The following is a 26,768-nucleotide window of genomic DNA, read 5'->3' as shown; positions in this document are numbered from 1 at the left end:
TAATAAACGTCCTGAGTAATGAGTGGCCTGGGCCGGAGCAGGCGAGGTGGCCGGAGCTGGGAGGGCCAGGAGGAGCCATGTGAGTAGCCGGGGAGGTGGGGGTGGGCGCAAGGGGCTCCGCCTGGGTCTCTGCATGGCATTGGGGAAGCCTGCATCGCAGGGGAAGCGGCCCACAGCAGACGGGCAAGTTCGGGCTGCCCCGGGGCCTCCCGCACCTGTGCACGTGGAGAGCCCTGGGTCTGGGGCCCTGGGGGTCTGGCCTTGCGTTCCCGAGAGCAGCCGCAAGGTTGGAGGGTCGGCCTCACAGGCAGGAAGTCCCTCTCCCTCCCACCCCAAGCTGGCCCCAGGACCCACAGCCAGACAGGCCAGGACGTGTTTTAAACATCAGGAGTGTCTAACAGGCCCTCCTACAGATGTCGACCACTGTCCACACTTCCAGGATTACCCACACCCCACTGGATCACTTTAGAGACAAGTCCAAACAGTGCGTTTTTGATCTGTAAATACCTCTGTATGTCTCCCTTAAAAAGAAAAACTCCTTAAAAAACAAAACCCCCCAAAACTCTCACGCCATGACAACTTCTGCAAAGAATGATCCCTTTGTGTCACGAAAGCGCCCATGTTCAGACTTCCCGGACTGTCTTGTCAATGTCTTTTCCAGATGATTTGTTCCAATCAGGATCCAAACACCATCGTTTTGGCTATATGTTTTAAACTAGAACATTTCCACTCTGTCTCATGTTTTCCCTTGCTGTTTTTAAATGTTTTTTTAATCAAAGAAACCGGATCATTTATCCTATAGAATTTTTATCAGGGCAGGTTTTGAAGGTTTGTTCAAAGGCCCCAGTCTGGAAGCGTGGGTGCTAACGCAGGTGGAAGGGTCCACGCCCCTCACTGTGCAGACAGGACCCACGGCCGGGTTGGAGGGGCCACGGCTGCTCTGTCCACCACACGCCTGGCAGGGAGCACATCTCCTCTGTGAATCCTTTGGATGGGAATCCTTTGTGTCAAGCAACCACATCCCCAGATGTGTTCCCAGCTAAGGGCTCGGATGTTTAAGATTTCTGAGAGAGTTGGACCAGGAAGGAACGAGAGGTCGCCTTGACACAGGATGGAACCGCCCAGGCCCAGGCCCACGAGTCGGGAACCTGTCAGAACTGGGACCTGGCACTGACAGAGGCCGCCAGGAGCAGCAGAGTCGGGCCTGCCTCCCCTTGTCCACCGACTCGCTGTGTGACCTTGGAGGAGCCCCTTCACCTCTCTGGGCTCCATTTCCTCGGTCGTAAAATGAAGGAGAGCCTCTCCCCCAGCAGAAGTCCCTGAGAAAGACACAGAAAGGCCTTGAACCTGCCTGAGCCCCTCCTGAAGGGCCACAAGCAAAGGCGCTGAGAAGGGCTGCACTTAAAAACAACAAAACAAAACTGGCTTTCTTTAGCCCAATGTTTTTCAAACTAATTGGACCACAGAGGCCTTTCTTGGTCCAGCGCCTACAGAGCCAGGCATGTGAGGGAGACGGGCAGACAGCCGGGATGTGGGAGAGCCCGGGCCATGAGCCCGGCCCACAAACCCAGGCCTGCGAGAGCTCTCCCCTTCTCCCCATGGTCAACACGGCTTCTGTTCTGCTGGCCAGTGTCAATTTGGGGCTTTTCCTGCCCTCCTTTGGGGCTGGATGATGGCTCTGGGACTTTATGTAGGTTCCGGTGGTGTTGGAGGAGGGGCGGGCAGGGACAGCGCAGACATCTGGTCAGCTGGGAGTCTGCCATCTGGCCGAGTGGGCTCTTGTGTCCCTGTCAGGTCCAGTGGCTCGGTGCCCTCTGACCAGGAATGGGTCTTTGAGGCTTCCTAGGCTGCCCTCGTCCGATCCAACCTGCTGTCCACTGGCCATCGCTTCCCTGTGGGTGGGGTGGTGAAAGCTTCCACCCTCCTCTCCCCAAATGGGAGAAGGCTCAGGGGTCTCTTCAGTTTTGTGTGGTCCTCTGCTTATCTTCTTTTAATTGAAGTACAGTTGATTCACAATGCTGTGTTAGTTTCTGATGTAAAGTGACTCAGTTATACACCTATATATTCTTTTCCTGTTCTTTTCCATTACGGTTTATCACAGGATATTGGATACAGATCCCCGTGCTCTACAGTAGGAGCTTGTTGTTTATTTTATATATAGTAGTGTGTACCTGCCAATCCCGAACTCCTCATTTAGGTCCTCTTGCTTTTCTTTCTTTCTTTATATATATTTTTTGGCTGTGCCGTGTGGCTTGTGGGATCTTAGTTCCGCGACCAGGGATCGACTTGGGGCCCCGGCAGTGAAAGCACCGAGCCCTAACCACTGGACCGCCAGGGGATTCCCAGCCTCTTGCTTTATAAGTTTGCTTTGTGAATAGATGGTAGTCACAGGCTGGAAGCCCACAAAGTATAAAAAGGTACATCACACAGCCTTCCTGTCCTCCTGGTCATCTGTCCGCCCAGCTTTCCTGCCCCCTCTAGAATAGACGGCTCTGTTCAGATGCTTTACGTGCCACAAAGTTCACCTGCTTAAGAGCTGTGCAACCATCACTATAATCTAATCTTAGAACATTATGGTCACCCCCAAAAAACCCCTGTCACTCCTCATACCTCCCCACCCCCAGCCCTAGGCTGGCCCTGACCTACTTTCTCTCTCTACAGATTTGCCTACTTTGGACATTTTATAAAAATGGAATGTGCTGTCTGATGACTAGCTTCTTCCAGGAGCATGTTTTTGAGGTTCAGCCATGTGGTAGGGTGTCAGTACTTTATACCTTTTTGTGGCCAAATAACATTCCGTTGTATGGATGGACCATTTTACTCATCCATTCATCAGTTGACGGACATTTGGGTTGTTTCTACTTTTTGGCTACTATGAACAATGCTGCTGTGACCGTTCATGTACAAGTATCTGGGTGGACATGTTTTCATTTCTCTTAGGAGTGGAATTGCTGGGCCACATGGTAGTTCTGTGTTTAACGTTCTGAGGAGCTGCCAGACTGTTTTCCAAAGCAGCTGCACTGTTGTTTGTTTGTTTGTTTGTTTGCGGTACGCGGGCCTCTCACTGCCGTGGCCTCTCCCGTTGCGGAGCACAGGCTCCGGACGCGCAGGCTCAGCGGTCATGGCTCACGGGCCCAGCCGCTCCGCGGCACGTGGGATCCTCCCGGACTGGGGCACGAACCCGTGTCCCCTGCATCGGCAGGCGGACTCTCAACCACTGCGCCACCAGGGAAGCCCCCTAACCCATTTTTAAACTGTGTTATTTGTCTTTTCATTATTCAGTTGTAAACGTTCTTTATATATTCTGGATACAAATCCCTTATCGGATATATGATTTGGAAATATTTCCTCCAAGTCTGTGGAATATCATTTTATTCTCTTGATGGTGTTCTGTGAAACACAAAAGTTTAAAATTTTTATGAAGTCCAGTCTCTCAAGCTTCTTTTGAATCACTTGTGCATTCGGTCTCACTGCCTAACCCCAAATCATGAAGATTTACTCCTGTTTTCTTCTAAAACTTGTCTGGTTACATTTAGGTCTATGACCCACTGTGAGTTACTTTCTGTGTATGGTGTAAGTTAGGGGTCCACATTCATTCTTTTGAAGGTGGCTTACCCAGTTGTCTCAGCACTATTTGTCGAAAAGACTATCCTTTTTCCCGTTGAATCTTCTCGGTATCTTTGTTGAAAATCAATTGACCATAAATGTTAGGCTTTAGTTTTTGACTCTAAAGTCTACTCTACTGACTCACGTCTGTCCTTATGCCAGTACTACACTGTCTTATTTACTGTTGGTTTGTAGTAAGTTTTGAAATTGGGAAGTGCAAGTCCTACAACTTTGTTCTCTTTCAAAAGTGTTTCAGCTCTTCTGGGTCTCTTGCATTTCCATATGATTTTAGGATCAGCTTTTCAAATTTTGCAGAAAAGCCAGCTGGGAATTTGATTGGGATTGCACTGAAACTGCAGAATTATTTGGGGAGCACCGCTATCTTAACAATATTAAGTCTTTCCATCCATGAATATGGAATATCTTTCCATTTATTTAGGTCTTCTTTCAGGAATGTTTTGTAGTTTTCAATGTGCAAGTTTTGTACTTGTTTTGTTCAATTTATTCTTCAGTATTTTATTTAAAACACTGTTTTTGGTTTTGTATGTTTCCTTACAGTGTTTCTTTATGTATATACTAATACCTATAAATCTAGATTAGAACTTTCTCCTTTTTTGCAAAAAAAAAGGGAGACTGTGAGCCATGCTGTTATGGACCTTGTTTTGTTTTTATTTTTTTATTATTTAAAAAAATTATTTATTTATTTGGTTGCGCCGGGTCTTAGTTGTGGCAGGCGGGCTCCTTAGTTATGGCAGGTGAACTCTTAGTTGCAGCATGCACGTGGTCTCTAGTTCCCTGACCAGGGATCGAACCTGGGCCCCCTGCATTGGGAGCGTGGAGTCTTAACCACTGTGCTACCATGGAAGCTCCTTGTGTTTGTTTTTCCATTTAATATATCTTGGAGTTCTTTCTAAAGCAACATACAGAGAGCTTCCTCACCCCTTTTCTATAACTGCATAATAGTCCAGTGTATATACTCAGTCAGTCCCCTACTGATGGACATTTGTGCTACTTCCAATCTTCTGCTATTACAAACATGGCTGCAATGAATTATCATTTTGCACTCTGAAATAAATCCCAGAGATTAATCACTATATCAGCAGGTAAAAACATCAGTCATTTTGACTAATGTTGCCAAATCCCCCCCCTTGAGGGTTATCCCTATTCCTCTCCTTCCAGAGTGAATGAGTGCCACTCTCCTTGTGACCTTGCCAACAGGAGGTGTTAGTAAACTTCTGGATTTTTAGCAATCTATTAGGGAGAAGATGGTCTCAGCGTAGTTCAAATTTGCTTGTTTCTTAGGAATGAGACCAGACAAATTTATGCTGTTCGTCCCTGTCTGTGAACTGTCTGTTCATTACCTTTGCCCAATTTTCTGTCGAGTGGCTGGCCTTTTCCTTTCTGCTTACTCTTTCGTTATACGTGTGTTTCTCCTTTTGTATTATTTATTTATTTTATTTATTTATGGCTGGGTTGGGTTTTTGTTGCTGCGTGTAGGCTTTCACTAGTTGTGGCGAGCGGGGGCTACTCTTCATTGCAGGTGCGCAGGCTTCTCATTGCGGTGGCTTCTCTTGTTGCACAGCACGGGCTCTAGGCGCGCGGGCTTCAGTAGTTGCGGCACTTGGGTTCAGTAGTTGTGGCTCATGGGCTCTAGAGCACAGGCTCAGGAGTTGCGGGGCATGGGCTTAGTTGTTCTGCAGCATGTGGGATCTTCCCAGACCGGGGCTCGAACCCGTGTCCCCTGCACTGGCAGGCGGATTCTTAACCACTGCGCCACCAGGGAAGCCCGTCTGCTTACTCTTTAGATACAAGTTGCAAGTGTTTTGTTCCCATTTTTGTCTTTGGACTTTCCTCCTTAAGCTGCTTTTTGCCATGCAGAAGTTGTTTGTTTTGTGTAGTCTATTTTATCAATTTTGTATTTTATAGAGTTTGGATTTGGGGTCACAGTTAGAAAGGCCTTTCATACTCCAAGATTATAAAGAAGTTATCGACTGGTTTCTTCTCTAGAAGTTTTTAAAATTTTATTCTATTTCACACTTAAATCTTCGGGCTGTTTTTTTCAATCTAGGAGAAATTATTTTCTGTGCTGTTTTCTGGCCCAATCATTTTGTGCCAAAAATCCTTCCCTCTAAGTTCTGAAAGCAAAAGCCAGGGTTTCTGCTCTTCCCACCCCACCCCCCAACCTCAGGACACCTCTGCCCTGAGTCCTACTTGAAGGGAGGAGATGCAGGCAGGGGAGGGGGCAGAACAAAACTCAGACATTATGCAATGTTAACACAGCACAAGCACGAGGGTTGCTTACCACTCCACATGTCTTCACTGAGGACAGCTCTGTATAAAGTATTTGGTTATTTGTGACCATTGGCCGAGGACCTACTGTGTGTCTGGTATTACAGAAGCACTGGGCTCGGAGATGAGACAGTGTAAGGAGGTAGATGGCTACACCCTCAGATGTCAAATTACAAAATAAGAAACACTACCAGGTAGAAGGTGCTCAGGCCACATGGCCATCCAGGAAGGCACACCTGAGACATCTCAGAGGAGAGGTCAGGTGACACGGCAGCGTACAGGGACAAGTGTCTTTCGGAAGTTATAGTGCTTCAGCCACAAGCTGAGGTTCTGGGGGCAGTTCCCAGGCCTGGAGTGCAGATTTGCTGATTATGAAATGATTATAATTAATCCATTATATTTTAAACCACTTTATCCAAATAACTACCACTTGGCAACCGCACCTCGGGCCAGTTCCATGCGTGTCATGTGCACGTCCTCGAGGAAACCTGCTCTGCAAAGGAGCACCCATAGTCCCCGTTTACAGAAAAGAAAACCCGAGGCTGTGCTGCCAGCCTTTCCTAAGCTGGCTGGCTGGTGACTCAGAGCTGTGCTTCCTCCACAGGCACGGCTGTGCTCACACACATTTTGTCACTGAACCATGGGAAATCGGTTTTCAGAATGAGTCAACAGGAGGCAGAAATTACAATGGGAAGAAACGGTCATCCCCACCTTTCTCTCTTCCTCCTCCTTCCCGGTTCATAAAAGAGAGACTGTAAATGATCACTGTAATTCTCTGACCTGTCACCCAGAATGTGGAAGCTGCTGAAACTCTCTCAGACCCCCTAGCCCACCACGTGCTCAAGGAGAGATCACCCTCTTTGCTGCCAGCTAATCCATTTGCCCCCTATGCAAAACCCTCTGCAGTTTTTCTCCCTCCTTCCTTCCTGTCTTATAAGTCCTGTCATTGCCCTGTTCACTGACAGTGGTCTAGGGGTGTCCCCTCTCACAAGTGAGTGACTATTGTAGACACAAAGTCAGAGTTATTCCCTGATTGTAGTTCACTTCAACATGACGATGTAAACTTTGTTCACAGCTGAGCCATGTGACCTCCCTGGAGTTGAAACTCCTTGGTTTTCTCTGTATGTCTCAGGAACTCACCCCCAGCTCTGGGGCAGATCCAGCCTGTCAACTGGTCAAGCAGACTCGCTTATATACGGTTCCCTGTTTCTACTGGAGATGTTCCTTCCGCTTTTCTCCTACTTTAGTTGAGACAGGGCTCCCCCTTGCCCTCCAGGCCATGTCCCAGGGACTCCCTTCACCATCATTCTGAGAACTTCTATCTTTCCCTCTTGACTGAGACAGACCCTGCTTTCCCCCCTCCTCCATCAGTTGAAAATCAACTGACCATAGATGGAGAGCTTATTTCTGGGTTCTATTCTATTCCACTGCTCTGAGTATCTGTCTTTATTCCATTATCACACTGTTTACTTTAGCTTTGAATTTTTTTTTTTTTTGCGGTACGCGGGCCTCTCACTGTTGTGGCCTGTCCCGTTGCGGAGCAACAGGCTCCGGACGCGCAGGCTCAGCGGCCATGGCTCACGGGCACAGCCGCTCCGCGGCATGTGGGATCTTCCCGGACCGGGGCACGAACCCGCGTCCCCTGTATCGGCAGGCGGGCTCTCAACCACTGCGCCACCAGGGAAGCCCTGTAGTAAGTTTTGAAATCAGGGTATGAGTCCTCCAACTTTGTTGTTCTTCTTCAAGATTGTTTTGACTATTCAGGGTCAAATGAATTTTTAAGACGGGTTTTTCTATTTGTGTAAAAACGTCACTGGGATTTTGTTAGGGATTGTATTGACATCTTAACATCGTCTTTCAATCCATGAACATGGGATGTCTTTTATTTAGATCTTCTCTGATTTCAGCAACGTTTTGTAGTTTTCAGGGTATACTTCTTTCACCACCTTGGTTAAATTCATTCCTAAGTATTTTATTCATTTTTGTCTCTGAACATGGATTTGTTTTCTTAATTTCCTTTTAGGATCGTTCATTGCAAGTATATGAAAAATGCAACTGATTTTTTGTGTTGCTTTTGTATCTGCAACTTTGCTGAATATTTAACAGTGTTTAGTGTGTGAAATTTTTAGAGATTTTACATATAAGATCATGTCACCTATGAACAGATAATTTTACTTTCTCCTCTCCAATTTGAATACATTTATTTCTTTTTCTTGCCTAATTGCTCTTCCAGTACTATGTTGAACTGAAGTAGTAAGAGTGGGCATTCTTGTTTTGTTACTAGTCATAGGAGAGATGCTTTCAGTCTTTCACCACTGAGTGTGATGTCAACTGTGGGTTTTTCATACATGGTTGTTATCATGTAGAGGAGGTTGTCTTCTATTCCTACTTTACTGAATGTTTTTATCATGAAAAGGTGCTGAATTTTGTTAAATGCTTTTTCTGCCTCAAAATGATCATGTAGTTTTTTCCTTCATTCTTGAAGTGTATTACATCTATTGATTTTCTTTTTTTTAATTTTTTTTTTTTTTTTGGCGGTACATGGTCCTCTCACTGTTGTGACCTCTCCCGTTGCGGAGCACAGGCTCTGGACGCACAGGTTCAGCGGCCACGGCTCACGGGCCCAGCCACTCCGCGGCATGTGGGATCCTCCCGGACCGGGGCACAAACCCGTGTCCCCTGCATCGGCAGGCGGACTCTCAACCACCGTGCCACCAGGGAAGCCCACATCTATTGATTTTCATGTGTTGAACTATTATTGCATTCTGGAAATGAATCCCACTAGGTTATAATGTATAATCCGTTTAATATGCTGTTGGATTTGATTGGCTAGTATTTTGTTGAGAATTTTCCCATCTATATTCACAGGGCATATTGGTCTGAAATTTTCTTTTCTTATGATGTCTTTATTAGGCTTCAGCACCAGTGTTATGCTGACCTCACAGAGTTAGGAAGTGCTCCCTCTTCAACGTTTTTGAAAAAGTCTGAGGATTAGTTTTAATTCTTCTTTAAATGTTTGGTAGAATTCACCAGTGAAGCCATCTGGTCCTGAGCTTTTTTTTTTTTTTTTAATGATCACATTCTTTTTTTTAAAAAAAACTGTATTTATTTATTTTTGGCAGCGTTGGGTCTTCATTGCTGTGCACGGGCTTTCTCTAGTTGTGGAGAGCAGGGGCTACTCTTCATTGCAGCGTGCGGGCTTCTCATCGCCGTGGCTTCTCATTGAAGCCACTGCTGTGGCACGGGCTCTAGGCACACGGGCTTCAGTAGTTGTGGCACACAGGCTCAGTAGTTGTGGCTCACAGGCTCTAGAGCGCAGGCTCAGTAGTTGTGGTGCACGGGCTTAGTTGCTCCACAGCATGTGGGATCTTCCCAGACCAGGGCTCAAACCCGCGTCCCCTGCATTGGCAGGTGGATTCTTAACCACTGCGCCTCCAGGGAAGCCCTGGTCCTGGGCTTTTTGTTGGGAGGTTTCTTATTACTGCTTCAATCTCCTTACCTGTTACAGGTCTATTCAGATATTCTTTCTTCATGTATCAGTTTTTGTAGATTGTATGTTTCCAGGAACTGTCCATTTAGACTACCTGATTTGTTGGTGCACAATCGTTCACAGTACTCTCTTATAACCTATAAGATATGTATCAATGCCCCACTTTCATTTCTGATTTTAGTAATTTGAGTTTCGTCTCTTTTTCTTAATCAATCCAGCTAAGGGTCTGTTGGTTTTGTAAATCTATTCAAAAACCCAACTTTTGGCTTTGTTGATTTTCTCTATTATAGTTTTTCTTTTAAATTTATTATTATTATTTTAATCAATTCTATCTTTATTTGGCTGCATCAGGTCTTAGTTGCAGCATGCAGGATCTTGGCCACGGCACGTGGGCTCTTTGTTGCGGTATGCGGGCTCCAGAGTGTGCGGGCTCAGTAGCTGTGGCACGCAGGCTTAGTTGCCCCACGGCACGTGGGATCTTAGTTCCCAAACCAGGGATTGAACCTGCGTCCCCTGCATTGGAAGGTGGACTCTTAACCACTGGACCACCAGGGAAGTCCATATTGCAGCTTTTCTATTCTCTTTTTTGTCTCCGCTCTAATCTTTCCTTATGCTTGCTTTGGGTTTAGTTTGCTTTTCTTTTTCTAGTTCCTCATGGTATACAGATAGGTCAAGATCTGAAAGATTCTTCTTTTTTTAGTGTACCCATTTATATCTATAAATTTCCCTCTCAGCATTACATTTACTGTATCCCATAACTTCTGGTACATTGTGTTTTCATATTCATTTATCTCAAGATATTTTCTAATATCTCTTGTGACTTCTTCTTTGACCCATTGGTTGTTTAAGAGTGTTTTGGGGGGAATTCCCTGGTGGTCCAGCAGTTAGGACTCTTTGCTCCCAATGCAAGGGGCCCAGGTTCAATCCCTGGTCTGGGAACTAGATGCTGCATGCTGCAATGAAGATCCAGTGTGCTGCAACGAAGACCCGGCACAGCCAAATAAATTAAAAAAAAAAAAAAGTGTGTTGTTGAAGTTCCACATATTTGTGAACCTTCCAATTTTCCTTCTGTTATTGCCTTTAGTTTCATTCCACTTTGATCAGAAAAGATTCTTTGAATTACTTTAATCTTTTAGAACCTATTAAGACTTGTTTTGTGACCTGATATATAGTCTGTCCAGGAGTATGTTCCATGGACACTTTAGAAGAATGTGTAGTCTGTGTCGCTGAGTGCAGTGTCGTGTATATGTCTGTTATATGGTTGCTTTACAGAGTTGCTCAAGTCGTCTTGTCCTCATTGATCTTTTGTCCAGTTCTCCTACCCACTACTGAAAGTGGGGAATCGAAATATCCAAATATTGTCACAGAACTATTTCTCCCTTCAATTCCGTCAACTTTTGTTTCATATGTTTGCACTCTGTTGTAACACACATATGTGTTTATAACTGTTAAATCTTCTTGCTGTATCAAACTTTTAATCAGTGTATCTTGTCTTTGTCTCTTGTAACCCCTTTTGATTAAACTACTTTGTCTTATAATAATATAGCCCCCTCAGTTCTCTTTTGGTTATTATTTGCATGGACGATATTTGTCCATTGTTTTACTTTCAAGCTCGTGTCCTTTTATGTAAAGTAAGTCTCTTATGAACAGGATATAGATGAATACTGTTTTTTTAATCCAATCTCCCAGTCTCTGCCTTTTGTAATAGCAGAGTTTAGTCCATTGACATTAATATGATTACTGATAAAGGAGTTACTTCTGCCATTTATCTCTGTTTTCTATATGTCTTACGTTTTCTGTCCCTCAGTTCCTCCACTACTGACTTTTCTTTTGTATTTAGTTGATTACTTGTACTGTGCCATTTTTATTCCCTTTTTCTTTCAGTTTCTGTATGTTTTTAGTTATTTTTTAAGTGATTACCCTGAGGATTACAACTAATGTCTTAAACCTCTAACAACTTAGTTTCAATAATACCTAGTTTCAGTAGTGTACAAACACTGTTCTATATCTCTGTCCCTTCCTATTGATACTGATATTGTCATAGATTTCCTTTACCAATGCTCCTTCTTTTTTCTTATGACTTCAAGTTACTGTCTAGTGCACTTTCATTTCCGCATGAAGGACAACTCCCTTTAGCATTTCTTGTAGGACAGGTCTACTGGTAACAAACTCTCTCAGCTTTTGCGTATCTGGAAATGTCTTAACTTCTCCTTCATTCCTGAAAGGTAGTTTTGCCAGATACGCAATTCTTGGTTGATAGTTTTTTTTTTTTTTCTTTTTGGACTTTAAATGTAACAGCTCACTTCCAGCCTCCATGATTTCTAAGGAGAAACCAGCTATTCATTTTATGAGGATCCCCTGTATATGACAATTGTTTCTTTGTTGCTGCGTTCACAATTCTCTCATCTTTGGGTTTCCACAATTTTATTACAGTGTGTCTCAATGTGGGCGTCTTTGAATTTATCCTGCTTATTCATGGACATTCTCAGACATGTATATTCATGTCTTTCCTAAGATTTGGGAAGTCTCCAGCCATTATTTCTTCAAATATTTTCTCTCTCTCTTCTCTTTGAAATTCCTATGTACATACGGTGTTACATTTGATGGGCTCCCACGAGTCCCGCAGGTTCTGTTTTTCTCATTCTTTTAAATTTCTGATTCCTATCCTAAATAATTTCAATAGTCTTATCTCCAGGCTCACTGGTCCTTTCCTTCTGGCTGCTCGGATCTGCTACTGAACCCCTCTAGGGAGTCTTTTCATTTCAGTTACTGGACTTCTCAATTCCAGAATTTCAGTTTGTTTCCATTTTTTAATAGATTATTTAGAGTGGTTTGAGGTTCACAGAAAAATGGAATGGAAATTACAGAGAATTCCCATATACCCCCTGTCCCCAAACATGCACAGCCTCCCTATCCATATCCTGCACCAAAGTGGCACATGCACTACAATTGAGTAACTACATTAATACATCATTATTGTCCAAACTCCACAGTTTACACTGGGGTTCACTCTTGGTCTTGTACTTTCCATGGGATTTGACAAATGTATCATGACTTGCATCCAGTTTCACTGCTCTGTATAATCCCCTGTGCTCCACCTTTATCTCTCCCTCCCCCTCAACCCCTGACAACCACTGATCTTTCTTCTGTTTCCAGAATGTCACAGAGCTGGGATCATACAGCGTGGAGCCTTTTAGCGTGGCTTTTCTCAGTCACATGCATTTAAGATCCCTCCATGTCTTTTCACGGTTTGAGGTCCCATTGTCTGGATGACACAGTTTATTTATCAGTTCACCTACTAAAGGGTATCTGGATTGCCTCCAAGTTTTGGTTCCTTTTTTACAACCTCTATTTCTTTATCCATATCCTCATTTTGTTCTTACATCATTGTCCTGATCTCCTTTAGTTCTTTGTCTGTGGTTTCCTGTAGCTCATGGAACGTATTTAAGACAGTTGACTTAACATCTTCGACTGATACTTCCAATGTCTAGGCTTCCTCAGGGATAGTTTCTGTCAAAGGCTTTTTTTCTGTGAATGTGCCGTATTTTCCTGTTTCTCTGTACGTTTTGTTAAGTTTTTTGAGAACTGAACATTTTGACCATTACATTGTGGTAAGTCTGGAAATTTAACTCTCTCACTCCTCAGGGATTGCTGAAGTTTTTGTTGCTGAGAGCTGGAGTCTGTTTGTGACTCTTCCAAACTATTTTTGCAAAGTATGTATTCCTTGTGTGTGGTCACCAAAGTTTCTGGTCCTTCGTCTCTGCAGTCAGCCAGCGACCTGACAAAGACTTTCCTAAATGTGTGACTCCCCAAATGGGGGGCAGGAGATCTCTTCCAATCCCCTGGGAGCCACTTCAACCAGGGAGGTTGAAACAATGCCCACCACCCTCTGTGCTGGCTCCTCAGTGATCAAAAGCGGCAACCAGCAATTAGAACCCACAATCCCAACATTCAGAGGACAAGGTCCTTACTGCCCATCCAGGTCCCAGCAAGTTGCCCCAGGGACATGAACAGCCACCACCCCACGATAGGCTGAAAGGCACCAAAACTCCCCAAATCTACCAGCCTCTTTGCCCAACTGTCCCATAGACAACCCCAGAGCTCCAATATCATTACTTTGGCCAAGACTGCCAGCTTGATGGCCGCTAGGGCAGAAGCAGGTCGCTGGGGCTTCCTCCTGGCCATCTTCCCTGGCATCGCTCATGCCCCCGCTTTGATTTGAAATGTCCATAGAGTTCCTAACTCACACAGCCCTCCCTGTAGGTGAGCTGCTCGTTCTCAAGGAGGCTTTCGAGTCTCCTCCAGGTCTCTGTTGCTCCTGAATTTCACGATGGTGGGTCTTGTGGTTTGAGAGAATTTATTGTGCAGGACACCTGATTGGCTCTTTGAATCTGGAGGCTGTCTTTCAAATCTGTTTTCTCTGGAACTCCCATCAGTCAACCTCCAGACGTCCTGATATAAATTCCATATTTTCCACATCTTTTCCGATTTTCTGGGATATTTCTTCAATTACATCTTATAACCCTTCAACAGATGTTTTTATTCTGGCTACTATATTTTAAAATTTCTAGTCATTCTCATTTGTTCTATGCATACAATTCTTTAAAAGTAGCACATCACTGGGCTTCCCTGGTGGCGCAGTGGTTGGGAGTCCGCCTGCCGATGCAGGGGACGCGGGTTCGTGCCCCGGTCCGGGAAGATCCCACATGCCGCGGAGCGGCTGGGCCCGTCAGCCATGGCCGCTGAGCCTGCGCGTCTGGAACCTGTGCTCCACAACGGGAGAGGCCACAGCAGTGAGAGGCCCGCGTACCGCAAAAAAAATTTAAAAAGTAGCACATCACTGAGAATTCCCTGGTGGTCCAGTGACTGGGACTCCGCACTTTCACTGCTGAGGGCCTGGGTTTTTTTTTTTTTTTTTAATAAATTATTTATTTATTTATTTATGTTTGGCTGTGTTGGGTCTTCGTTTCTGTGCGAGGGCCTTCTCTAGTTGTGGTGAGCGGGGGCCACTCTTCATCGCGGTGCGCGGGCCTCTCACTGTCGCGGCCTCTCTTGTTGCGGAGCACAGGTTCCAGATGCGCAGGCTCAGTAGTTGTGGCTCACGGGCCCAGTCGCTCCACGGCATGTGGGATCTTCCCAGACCAGGGCTCGAACCCGTGTCCCCTGCATTGGCAGGCAGATTCTCAACCACTGCGGAGGGCCCGGGTTTGATCCCTGGTTGGGGAACTAAGATCCCACAAGCCAGAAAAAAAAAATAAATTAGCACACCATTCTTTCTCGTGGATATAAAAGTTCTCTTCTCTTTCTAAGGATGTCTTGCCGTCATGTTGTAGTTTTCTTCTGTTCCCTGCATTGTCTCTATTGGCACTGGGTGGATTTCTTCTGCTTGCATCGTCCAAGGTCTCTTTCATGCAGAGGTGGTGCTCCAGTATCAGGTGACCCTTGGCTGCAGTTCACAATTCACACTGAGGCACTAATGGCTGATTGGAAGTTCTGGGTAAATGGACGGCGTTTTCACACAGAAGCTTTGCTCTAGTGGTCAGGCAGCAGCATGGTCACTTTCTTGAAAGAATCTCCCAGTCAGTGCCTCCAGGGCTTTTCCTTTGGGTCAGCTTTTCCAGAGCAGAGTCTGCTGGCTTCCTGCCAGTTGCAGGATGGGGAAGGACACATCTTTTACAAACCTGGCCACCGCACTCCTGAGGTATGGCTGGGGGGATAGTGGACCTCACTGCCACCCCTCCTCAGTTGTGTCTGAGGAGACCCCAACCTCCTGCTCGGGTGGGTGAGGGGCCGTCGCCTGCCTGGGGTCAAGCCCTCTTTACGTAAGTCTCCATCCAACCCTATTTCACTGCTCTGCCCTCCCATCCCCCACGGCCAGAGGTCCTAGTGCCCCAGTTCCAGGAGGTTCCTAGCATTCGGTGACGCAATTCCGCTTCCTCCCCGTGAGCTTCAACCGAGAGAGATCTTCAACTGAAGCCTGTCACCCCAGGCCCTCTGCCTTCCGTCTTCCAAAACGTTGCTGACGCCTGTCCCCTGCTGCAGTCACTTCTTCCATTCCACCTTCGAGGACAACTATCCTTTCCTGCCCTTTCAGTTTGGTTCCAAGAGGGAAGGAGGATAAACCCAGGTGGTTAAGCTGCCAGGTCGAGGGGGAGCCGCTGGTCTTTCCTCAGTGGACTCCCATTAAAGAATAAACAAGTGCCTCAAAAAATGTTTAAAAGAAGTTGTTGGGGAGGAAAATGCCATGAAATGAGGCAGAAAATTACAGAAGACTCAGCAACACACAACCATCTGGAATGAGTCCCAGATACCTTGCAGAGCCAAAGAATCCAGACAATGAAAGTTCAGGAACAGGCAGTAGCAGCAGCCTCTGGCCCTGTGGCGTTCAACTCAGAACAGAAGTCACCTCTGGGGGTGGATATTGGGTGGGAGGGGCCCGTGGGAGTCATCAGGGAGCAAGAAATGTTCACCACCTTGACGCGGTGGTCGTGACACAGGCGTGTACACGTGCAAAGACTTGTCAAGCTGTACTGTTGAGATTTGTCATTGTGTGTGTCTCACATCTCAGCAAAAGAGCAAGGGAAGGAAACGGACATTTATTGAGTGCTTGCTGTTTGCTAGGCACTGGCTAGGTCTGCTTTTCTAATTCATTCATTTAATGAGCACCTACTATGTCCTGGGCACTATCTAGGTTCTGAGGACCCAGCAGCAAACAAATCAATTAGCATCTATGCCTGCGTGATGCTCCCAGTTAATGGGGAGACACTATCAAATAACTGCATCACAAAAGTCAAGTGACAAGTGCAGAAGAAGGAACAAGTCCCAATCCGGGGTGGGAGAGTGTCAGAAAGGCTTCCCTGAAAAAACGAAGTTGCAACAGAGATCTGAGGGGTCAGGAGGAAATGACCAGTCGTGAAGCATGAAGAGCATGGGGTGCAAAGGGACCAGCACGTGCAAAGACCCCGTGGCAGGAGGCGTGTGCACGTTCATGAGGGTAGAGAACAGGGCCGAGCAGGGCTCCACTGATGCCAGAGGGGCCTCAGAACTGCCGTGCCCCAGACGGGAAACTGAGGCTCAGGGTGTCAGCCCCGGATTGCCCAGCATGTATAACTGGGGCAGAAACCAACCCTGTCTGTTCCCCCTAGGGAACGTGAGCGGGAGAGGCCACCTGGGCTCCGGCCTCCAGTGGTGCCAGCTGCCCTCACGTTCCCTGCCTCTCAGCCCCACAGGACCTGCGGCTGGGGGTGGCCATGCAGCCCTGCCCCGAAGAGCAGTACTGGGACCCGCTGCTGAACACCTGTGTCTCCTGCAAAACCATCTGCAGCAATCAGAATCCACGCACCTGTGCAGCCTTCTGCAGTGAGTTCTGGGGCCCGAGCCTTGGCTGGATGCCCCTCCTGCCCCCGGAGGTCCCCCTGGCCTGCACTTGGGGCCTGAGGAGGGGTGGACGGAGACGGACAGTGTGGCACCTTCTACCTTTCGACCCTCCTACCCTCCTTGCAGCTTCCCAAGCATGCTCTGTTCCTTCCTGCCTCAGGGCCTTTGCACAGGGATGCATTTCCCCACCTTCTCCCCTGGGCTCCCTCCTACCCGGCCTTCAGGTCTCAGCCCCAAATCAAGAGGTCCCCTCTGACTGCCGGATGGAAAGTGGGCCCTCCTTCATCATTCTCTGCTCTTTCTTCTGAAACTTTTTATTATAGAAATTATGACAGAGAGAGAGGACAGCATGATAAACCTGTCTACCCATCAGCAGCTTTAGAAATGTCAGTCTCCAATTTTTTTACTTGTGTATTTTAAAGCCAATCCAAGAACCCGTATTATTTTATGTGTAAATACTGGATCACGAATCCCTAAAACATAAGGGCCTTTAAAATATAACCTCAATATTTTATCACCCCCAGCAATAATTCCTTAATATCATCTGCACTCAGGCCATATCCAGTTTTCTCTAATTGTCTTTTGCTTGCTGTTTCATAATTTGTTCTTTCCCTGATGGAACTTATCACAGCTTATACCACACGTTCTTTCCTGTGTGTTCATGTGTCTCAACCACCCGACTGAGAGCTCAATTCCTTTCTTAAGCCTAGCACAGTGCCTGACACATAGTAAGTGCTTCATAAATACTGGCTGAGTGGGGCTCAGAGAGGCTGAGTGACTTGCCCAAGATCACACAGCACAATAGTGGAAGAGTTAGGATTTGAACAACAACTTTCTGAGTCTGCAACACCATGGCTCTGAGCCAATATCCATTAATGAGGTGGACATTCAGTGCTGACCCACAAACCCCTAGAAAGAGAAATCTGACAGACCCTTCAAGGAGGTTACTATCTAGTGGGAGAAATGACTCCACTTCATGGTAAAAAGGTGAACTACCGTAAAACGCCACAGCTGGGAGAGACCACGTCCGGCTGATGGGTTGGGGAGCGAGGAAGTTTCCTGGTAGGAAGCGCCCCCTGCGATGGATTGTTAAGAGTCCACAGATGCAGAAGTCAGATGGGGGGACGGCACCCCTGGAGGGACCAGCGTGGACAAAGGCGTGGAGGCGGGAAAATACAACAGGGAATATCGAGGCCCAGAGGGGAGGTTGTGAGGTCAGGCAGTGAGGGCTGGTGGTCTGAGGAGCTCTGTCACCTGCACAGCCACATGGGGGTTCCCAAGGACGAGAGGAGGTCACGGCAAGCCCGGGAACACTGCTGCCATCAGGCTAACTCCACCTTGTGAGTGTCGGGGTCAGGAGGGTCCAGGGGCCACAGCAGAGTAAGGGCAAGGGGTGGTCACTGGTCCTGACAGGATCACCCGAGTCTCCCCTGAGGTCCCAAATGCAGGCCTTCCTGGTTTTGTCTTCTACTCTGAAAACGATGTACGCGTTGGCGTGTTTGCATCGCAGAGGCACAAGTGAATATTCTATTTAAACCCTGAGCATTATTCATTATGTGTCAGGCACTGTGCCGGGGACTTCAAATCCCCGTAACAACCGTAAGAAATCACCATTGTTATAACCATTCCTCTCCTGGAAAACAGGAGACCGAGGTATGGAGGGGCCAAGCCCACCACGTGAAGCGGCGGACCAGAGCTTCCCCAAGCCCGCGTGGCTTCAAGGTCTGGGTTCTTGGCCTCTGTCTTGTGCTGCCTCCAAAATGCGCTCTGAAAACCTGCATGCGAGTCACATTTTCATATGAATGAACCTTAGAGACAAGGGAAACCTACCCTGTGAAAGTATAGGTTTCTGTGTGGCACTCAAAACTGCTCTCTCCAGCAAGTGTGAACGGGCTTCAGTTTGCTTGGCTTCTGCCCCTTGGCACTGATGCCTGGTTAAGCTCCCGAAATTCTCATTTATTATTAAGACAGAAAAAACACTATTAATCTGAGCTTTCTCACCTTCCTTCCAATCCCCTTCCCCAACTTGCTAAGGCAGATTCTGGCTTTGTTCTCCATTCCTTATGTTTATATGAAATATGTTTCTCCCTTAGGAGGTTTGAAAAACCCAAGTAAAGAAGTTATGTGACAATGTAATAACTTAAAAGATAACTAGAAAACCCTTATACAGTTAGTACTAAAAAATACTCTTTTAAATTATAGGTCAAAGGAGAAATAATAGTGAAAAATAAGAACATTCTAAACTAGGTACAGAAAAAATACTACATGTCAAAATGTGTGTGATGCAGCTAAAACAGTACTTAGAGGACAACGTATAGTCTTACATTTGCATACTGGAAGAGGACTTGGATTACTCTGGAATTGCTTTTGGGGAACTGCACTAGGATTTTTTTTTAACTTTGATACCCTTTGAGGCCAGACCCCCAGTTTCTGCCTGTGTCTGTCACCCAGCAGCATCATGCATCTCTGTCTCCCAGAGTCACTCAGCTGCCGCAAAGAGCAAGGCAAGTACTATGACCAGCTCCTGGGGGACTGTATCAGCTGTGCCTCCATCTGTGGACGTCACCCCAAGCAATGCACACACTTCTGTGAGAACAAGTTCAGGAGTCAAGTGAACCTCCCACCAGAGGTCAGGAGACAGCGGACCGGAGAGGCCTCGACCCGGGCAGACAACCTAGGGAGGTACCAGGGACCAGAGCACAGAGGCTCGGATGTGGGTCCAGGTAAGCCATCTAAGATTGGCCTGCGCGGTGTCCAAGGGTCAGAGTGGGTGGAAGGCAGGCATCAGGCCTCAATAAGGAGAGGCTGCAAAGCAGGAAGTCCAGTGCAGGCAAATGGCCAGAAACCAGGGGGGGTGGGGGGATCATCACAGGATAGAAAAAAAAAATTAAGCAAAGTTTACAGAAGTCTGTGGGCAAGAAGGAAGCAAAAGAAGAAAAAAGACCTGACAGTTGGGAGTCTCATAATGGTGGCTGAATGAATTCTCAGAACACAGGGCAGCGAGTGGATAGCACAGCTAACCTGTGAGCAAGACCCCCACTCCATTTAGAGGCAATGGAGACTTCCCAAGAATGAGAAAGAAAAGTACTATCAAAAAAGCTCACGGTGGAGATGGGCCTCCTTAGATATGTGAGAGGGGTCCCTTGAACTAGGCACTTACTAAGTGCCGAGCACTGGAAATGACCTAATTAATCCTCCCAGAAAATACCTCTTGGCTCAGCTACTCTGCTCTGTGGCGTCAGAGAGGACGGGGCTTGGGTGGGGATGTGGACCCGCAAACACTTGATATTTATGGTATTCTTGGTCTGCCAGGTGCTGGCTGGTTTTCCTCCTTTTCTGTGACTTTCCTCATGACGTCACTTCCATGAGAACAGGCTTCATGTGTCCTGATAACGAAGTGCCCAGCCTGGTTCTTCTCGGTTAGACTGTTGTCTCTTACTCTGCTCTGCTCTCCTGTCAGTAAGCTGCTGCCACGTAACAAACAGCCCCCAGATTCCATGGCGTGTTATTCCTCATAGCGTAGGGCTTGGCTGGAGTCAGCTGGAGGGGCTCTGCTCCTGAGTCTCTCATCCTCCCCTGGGACCAGCGGATGGGCAGCAGCATCAGAGGTGACACACGGGCCTCTGAACCTCTCAGCCAAGAGCTGGCACCCATCATCTGCTGCATCCTATCCCTCCAGATGCAAAGCCAGCCAGATTCAAGGTGGGGGAGACAGACCCCACTCTCGGCTGGAGGAGAGGCGAAGGATTTGTAGCTGTGGGGGGTTTGTGGCCGGTTTTTATCCAGCACAGCCTCTTGTGAGAGGAAATGCAGATTCACACACAGAGGGCGTGGATACGGGTGGAGGGGGTGACGAACGGGACCACAAAGGGGGCTGCTCTCCAAGGTCTGGTGACCCCTGCGCCTTCCCTGCAGTGACGTATTTGACTCTTCCAGCCAAACCCAGAACCCCGTCCACCTCCGATGCCACAGATTCCCCTTTACAGACAGAGAAATTGAGTCTCAAAACCTGGAGAGTCAGTGCACAGCTGAGCGGGGACTCGGGCCCGGCCTGCGGGTCCCAAAGTTTGTCTGCTCTGCAAGAGCCAATCCCCGGAGCAGTGTTCTGTGGTGCCGTCGCCCACTTAGGGGGACCTCTTGCCAGTGTGACACCGTTAGCCCTTCCTGTCTGTGACCACCAGCCAAGGCCCCTCCCCAGAGGGCCTGGGGTGGACCCTCCAGGTACAAATCCCCCAGGAAGTGTGGACAGACATTCCAGGAGCCAGTGGGGTCAGCGTGACCACGTCTGACCTGACCGCTGTCCCAGTCATTCCATGGTGCGGCCTCCCGAGCCTCGGAGGGCTGGGTGACGCCTCGCCATACCTGCCCCCTGCCGCGTGTCCCTCTGGAGGTCTGGGGCTTACGCGTGTCCCGCTGTGTCCTGATACCTGCGTGCAGGCGGGGCGAGAGCTAGGTTTGGTGGGGACTGTGAACAGAAGTGCCGGGCCCACACCCTGGGTGTTAAGGGCAGGGCGTGCAGAACACTGCCCGTGGCAGCGGGGCTGACCTGTCCCCCCACTCACTCCCCGCCCTGCCAGCCCCCACCCTTGGTCCCTCCACGTCTCTCGGAATGGCCGTTCCTTCATTTGACGGTAACTGTGGAGGGCTCAGCTGTGCCTGGGGGGACGGGTGCAAGAGTCAGGCAGACCCTGTCGCTGACCCCATGGAAGTTACAGTCTGATGGGAGAGACAAGACAAATGACTGAGTAACCTCAGTGCGTGGCGACATCCCCCAGCCAGGGTGCAATGGGGCGAGAAGGTTTCCCCGAGGAGAGGCCCTCAAGGCAGACTGGGGGCCAGACCCCTGGTTCCATCTCCCACCAACTGTGTGACCTTGAGCAAGTCACTTAACCTCTCTGAGGTTAAGTGTTTCCGTAAGACTGAGATCACCTGCCTTCACGGGGTTGCTGCACTGAGTGTCAGGATCAGCACGTAGTAACTGCTCATTTAAAAGGAAAGCATACATCTAAGAGACGACGTGGAGAAAGGTGTTCCAGGCAGAGGGCACAGCATGTGCAGGTGCTGGGAGGGGCTGGGAGCGGAAACACACGGATTCTCTGTGGACAGGGTACAGCCACTGCTAGGACCACTGGGGCTGCAACTGCTACAAACAGTGGGAGCAAAGGCTAAGCTTTAGTGAAAATTAAGGTTTGCTTTTCTTATCCGAGCCCACGGAGCCCCCAGGTCCTATTCAAGGGCCTCCTGGGTCCCGGGTTCAGAGCTCCAGGTGGCGTGAGCATGGGTGACCTGGGACGTCTCCAGACTCTGTATCTCCCTGTCCCCACTGGGGACAGGCAGCCCGGCACCCCCCTCACAGGGCTCTCGCAGGGCCTCAGCGACCCTGGGCCTTGATGCTCCCAATCCTTAACTTGATTACATCTGCAAAGGCTTTTTCCCCAGATCAGGTCATAAGGTCCCACGTGCAGGTTACCAGACCCCTTGTGGGAGGGCGATGCCCGCCTTGGGAGCACATCCTGCACGGCGGCCTGGGGGTTGGTCTCGTCTCTGGCTTTTCATCTCAGGGTGTGGAGTGTTTTCTCCCCACACACGCCACCCCCCATCCGCCCCCGACGGCTGCAAGAGATGTCACCGTGGTGGCTGCCCCAGGCCCCCTCTTCATCCCCAGGGCTGAGGCCAGGGGAGGGGGGCAGAAAGCCTCTGGAGCCCACCTCACCCCTCCCCTGACCTGCCTGCTCGCTGGGCTGGGGCCGTGGGGATGCTGGCGGAACGTTCCACTGGGTCGAGCTGCTACCAACAGCGCGGAGGCCGGAGCGTCCACCCCGTTTCACCAGGAGACAGGCCTGACCGTGAGCAAGGGTGGCCGCAGGGCCCAGGCTCAAAACCTGCCCTGCTCCGGCTACACCAAGGCCCCTCAGGACAGGTCACAGCACTGCCCGCCCGGCCAGCCCGAGCTCCAGCCCAGCAGCAGCAGTCGGGGAAATCCTGTTTCCAGGCGAGATTGACTCTGAAAACAGTACAAGCACGGAACAAATCTAATGGAAAACCCGCTTGGAAATAAACCATCCGCGGTGCCCCCTGGTGGCGGTGCTCAGAACTGCGCCGCAGGCCTGGCTCTCTGACAAGGACAGAGCTCACATCCATTCCCGACTGAAGCCCCTGCACCCACCGGGGTCAGCAGACAGGGAGGCACTGGGCGAGGTCGCTCCGCTCCGGGGCCAGGTCACTGAGGGCCGACAGAGGTCAGCGACCGAGCTTGCACACCTGAACAGCTGCTGACTGAACAGAGGAAGCACAGCGGTGGCTGGGGACCCCGTCCCCGCACCTGGCCAGCCTCTGACTAGGCTTTAACAAGCGAGGCAGCCAGCATGCTCCTTGCCGTTCCCGCGAACGGACGACACACGGGGATCGCGACGGAAGAAAGAAGGTATTAAAAAGCCAGGTTTGGGGAAAGTCTCTCCCCAGGAGCAACACCTGCTGCAGCCTGGGTTTGTCGGTTCCCACATGCTCTTGTCTAAGCACATTTCACACCAGGGAGAATCCCGAGCGCCCACCTCTCTCTCCCTGTTCACTTCCTGCCCCTGAGGCTCAGCCCATCTCAGGACCCACCAGGGAGCTGGTCTCCGGCTCTCACTGTAAACAAAGCCCAGCAAATGCCTGCATCCACGTGCCTAGAAGTGAAGGCAGTGAGTCCACAAGCCTGAAAGGGCGTGTCCGTGTTGGCAGGTGGTTGCACGTGGCCCTCAGAGGAGACCACCCCACCCAGATGTGCCTGTGTCGCCAGCCTGGGACAGAGGCGGAAGGTGACATCTTCCGCAGTTTTAACTGCACCTCTCCTCCAGATCCAGGGCCTCTGCGAAGCACGCTCTACGAGCGGGTCACCAGGCAGGAACTGGTTCCGTTTCCCTCAGGAAGCCCCAAATCACCCTCCTCACGTGGTGGCTCAGGGCGCCCGGGAGAGCAGAGCAGAGGCTGCCAGGCCTCGTCATGGCACCGGCCAGGCCCTGCGTCCCCTGTACTGCGCACTGCTGGGTGCAGGGGGGCCCGGCCCAGCCCGACTTGAAGGGCAGGAATCGAGGACCGTCTCCAAATGCCAGCAGCCAGCCTCGAGGTAGTTAAGAGTTCAGCCGAAAACACCTGAAATCCACCCAGCACTGCACTGTGTACTTAGCAGCGTCTGGTAGCTGGGAATTCCACCTCCCACGCGAAGGCTGCCAGCCTCTCCCCCGCTAATCCGGCCAGGCCGACGGCTTTATTTTATCCCAGGGACGCACAGGAGCCGGTGAGCAGATGGGGGCCCGGGAGCTGGGACACACGGACGTCGCCGGCCGGGGGTGGCGCCAACAGCCCACCCAGAGCTCTGTGAACGTCAGGGTAGCACCAGCCAGCTGTCACTTCATAAAATTCTGCCCCTAAGGAGGCTGCGTAAGGAAGAGGGACAGTGTCCACCTTGCCATCTGTGCGCGGCCGGCCTGGAGCCCCGGCGTGGAGCCCATCAGACCTGCCTCCAGGTGCAGCTCTGCAACTGTGACCAGATCTGAGGCTCAGTTTTGTCATCTGAAATACAGACTGTAAGGCGGTGTGGCCACAGCGGGAACAGCCTGCAGGATCCTCAAACAGCTCAGCAAGGAGGCGCTACCTGACCCGGCAACTACACTCGTGGGACGCGTCCACGAGAGCTGCACACACACGTGCACACGGAAACCCGCACGCAAGCCTTCACAGCCGCCAAAGGGTGGAAACAACCGAAATGCCTGCTCGTCGTGGACAAACAAGGTGTGGTGCATCCACACAGTGGAACGCTACTCAGACCCAACACACGTGCCACACGCCTGAGCCTTGGAAACACGCCGAGAGGCCAGACGTGAAGGTCCCATGCTGCACAGTTCCATCGGTATGAAGTGTCCAGGACAGGCGACAGAGACAGTGTGGTGGTGGCCGGGGCCCGGGGCGGACGGGGGGCGTCATGCGGTGCCGGACACACCTCAGGTGCGCAGGCAGCAGCTGCACAAGCCTGAGAACACACTAACCACCCCCCCCATCTTCACGGCCGTGAGCCTGGCAGCACGTGGACTACACCGCAACCCGTAAAGAGGGCGAGCGCCCCCCCTTCACAGAAGCGCGAGGGTCAGGGACACACTAGAGAAAGTGTTGCGTGCAGCAAGACCAGCAGGCGGCCAGCAGCCCTTCCTCCCGGGCTGGGGGCGCCCGATCCCAGGGCCCGGGACAGATTTCGAGGGCAGGGCTTTGGCTCGGGGCCCTGAGCGGGGCCAGCGCCCCCTGGTGTACACCTGCCCCTCAGGCTCAGGAGCAACACCACCGTCTCTCTCCAAGCACGTACTCCCTGGTCAAACACCCTCCCTGGACAACTGTCCACCTGCTCGCCCGTCCACCTCTGGTACTGTCCCAAGCTACACCCCACAGCGAGAGAGAACGACAAAGGGCGTGCAGCTCCGGGGTGCCCCGGCCCTCCGAGGGGGCGTGGGGGTGACCGCATGGCTTGTTTGGGGCTCACGAGGAGGAAGCGAGGACGAGGGGCTGCTGGCCGGAGGGGGGGGTGCTTCAGGGAGGGGCCCCTCCTGACTCTGGGTCCCCCGCTGTCTTGCAGCCCCCCCAGGGCTAAAGCTGAGCGCCGACCAGCTGGCCCTGGTCTACAGCACGCTGGGGCTCTGCCTCTGCGCCATCATCTGCTGCTTCCTGCTGGCCGTGGCCTGTTTCCTGAAGAGGAGGGGGGACCAGGTCTCCTGCCAGCCACCCCCAGGGCCATGTCGGATGCGGGCCAAGTCCTCCAAGGGTGAGCACGCAGTGGGGTCCTGGACATCCCTCTGTCCTGGCTCTGCCCCCGTTTCTAAGTGGAGAGCGGTTGCCGGTCCTCCCGGGGAGCAGCCTGGCGCCAGTTCCTACAGTTTCCTATCTGTCCTGGTGAAATCAGGTCAAACATCAAGGCAAGAAGAGACAGGGCCCTGAGGAAGGGTGGGTGTTGGGCCCTGGGGCTTGCCCCACTTGCCAGGACAGGGCGGCTAACACCAGAGGTGGTCCCCTGGGGGTGCAGGGTGGGGGAGGAGGGGTCCAGGCCGAGGCCAACGCCCTCTCCCCCTCAGCAGATCACTGGATGGAAGCGGGCAGCGCTGCAGGGGCAACGCCCGAGCCGACGGAGACGTGCAGCTTCTGCTTCGCGGAGTGCAGGGAGCCTGAGCGTGCCGGGAGGTGGGCGCGCCACGGCCAGAGCGCAGCCGGACAGGCCTGCGTGCGCGCCCCGAACGGTGGCCTCTGCGGCATTGAGGTCGTGTGCACGCCCGCCCAAGAAGGAGGCCTGGCCACATGAACCTGGGGGGGCTGGGGGAATGGTGATGGGAGAGAGAAATGACGGTGGGGGAGACTGGGGAGAGAGGAATAGAGCAAGGGGAAAGGACAGGGAAGGGGGAGGGGAGTGGAGGAACAGCTGGCAGAAGGGCCAGGGCCACCGTATTGACCCCAGGTCTCCACTGTAGGTCACCGGCACCTACACGCACCTGCAGTAAAAGCACCCACGCCTGCTGGACCCAGCCCCGGGGACCCTTGGCAGAAATAAAACCTCCCGCACTGCCCACTCCTCACTGCGGCTGGTCTGGGTCGCGTCTCCCCGTGGCGACTGCCCCATCCCACCTCTCCCGCTGCCCCTGGGCTCCAGGCCTGCTTTCCAAGGATCTGAGCGGGTGTGTGGACCGAGAAGCAGGCTCTGCTGTCCCCTGTCGCCTAAGAGGAGAAAGCAGCCGGCTGATGGGGGGCCACCATCAGGGCTGGGCCCACCATCAGGGCTGGGCCCACCATCAGGGTTAGGCCCACCATCAGGGCTGGGCCCACCATCAGGGTTGGGCCCACCATCAGGGCTGGGCCCACCATCAGGGTTGGGCCCACCATCAGGGCTGGGCCCACCATCAGGGCTGGGCCCACCTGCTTCGATCTCGGAAAACCAATTTCCTCCCGTGTCTCCTCAGAAAGGCGTGAAGCAGTGTGACTGTGCGTGCTC

General features: G+C 50.7%; 1 protein-coding gene across 1 annotated transcript; it reads left to right on the top strand.

Moving 5' to 3' along the window:
* Window positions 1-18: 18 nt before the first annotated feature.
* Window positions 19-26,095, top strand: TNFRSF13B (TNF receptor superfamily member 13B; the record flags this gene model as incomplete). The annotated part of the gene is made up of 5 exons (XM_082679199.1): window positions 19-79; window positions 16,607-16,744; window positions 19,240-19,485; window positions 25,368-25,553; window positions 25,864-26,095. The coding sequence occupies 5 exons, from the start codon at window positions 19-21 to the stop codon at window positions 26,082-26,084; spliced, it is 852 nt and encodes a 283-aa protein (XP_082535325.1). The 3' UTR covers window positions 26,085-26,095.
* Window positions 26,096-26,768: the final 673 nt, after the last annotated feature.

The sequence above is a fragment of the Grampus griseus genome (genome assembly GCF_964374135.1).
Source record: "Grampus griseus genome assembly, chromosome: 20".
NCBI lineage: Eukaryota > Metazoa > Chordata > Mammalia > Artiodactyla > Delphinidae > Grampus > Grampus griseus.
This window is presented reverse-complemented; position numbering and strand designations above follow the sequence as displayed.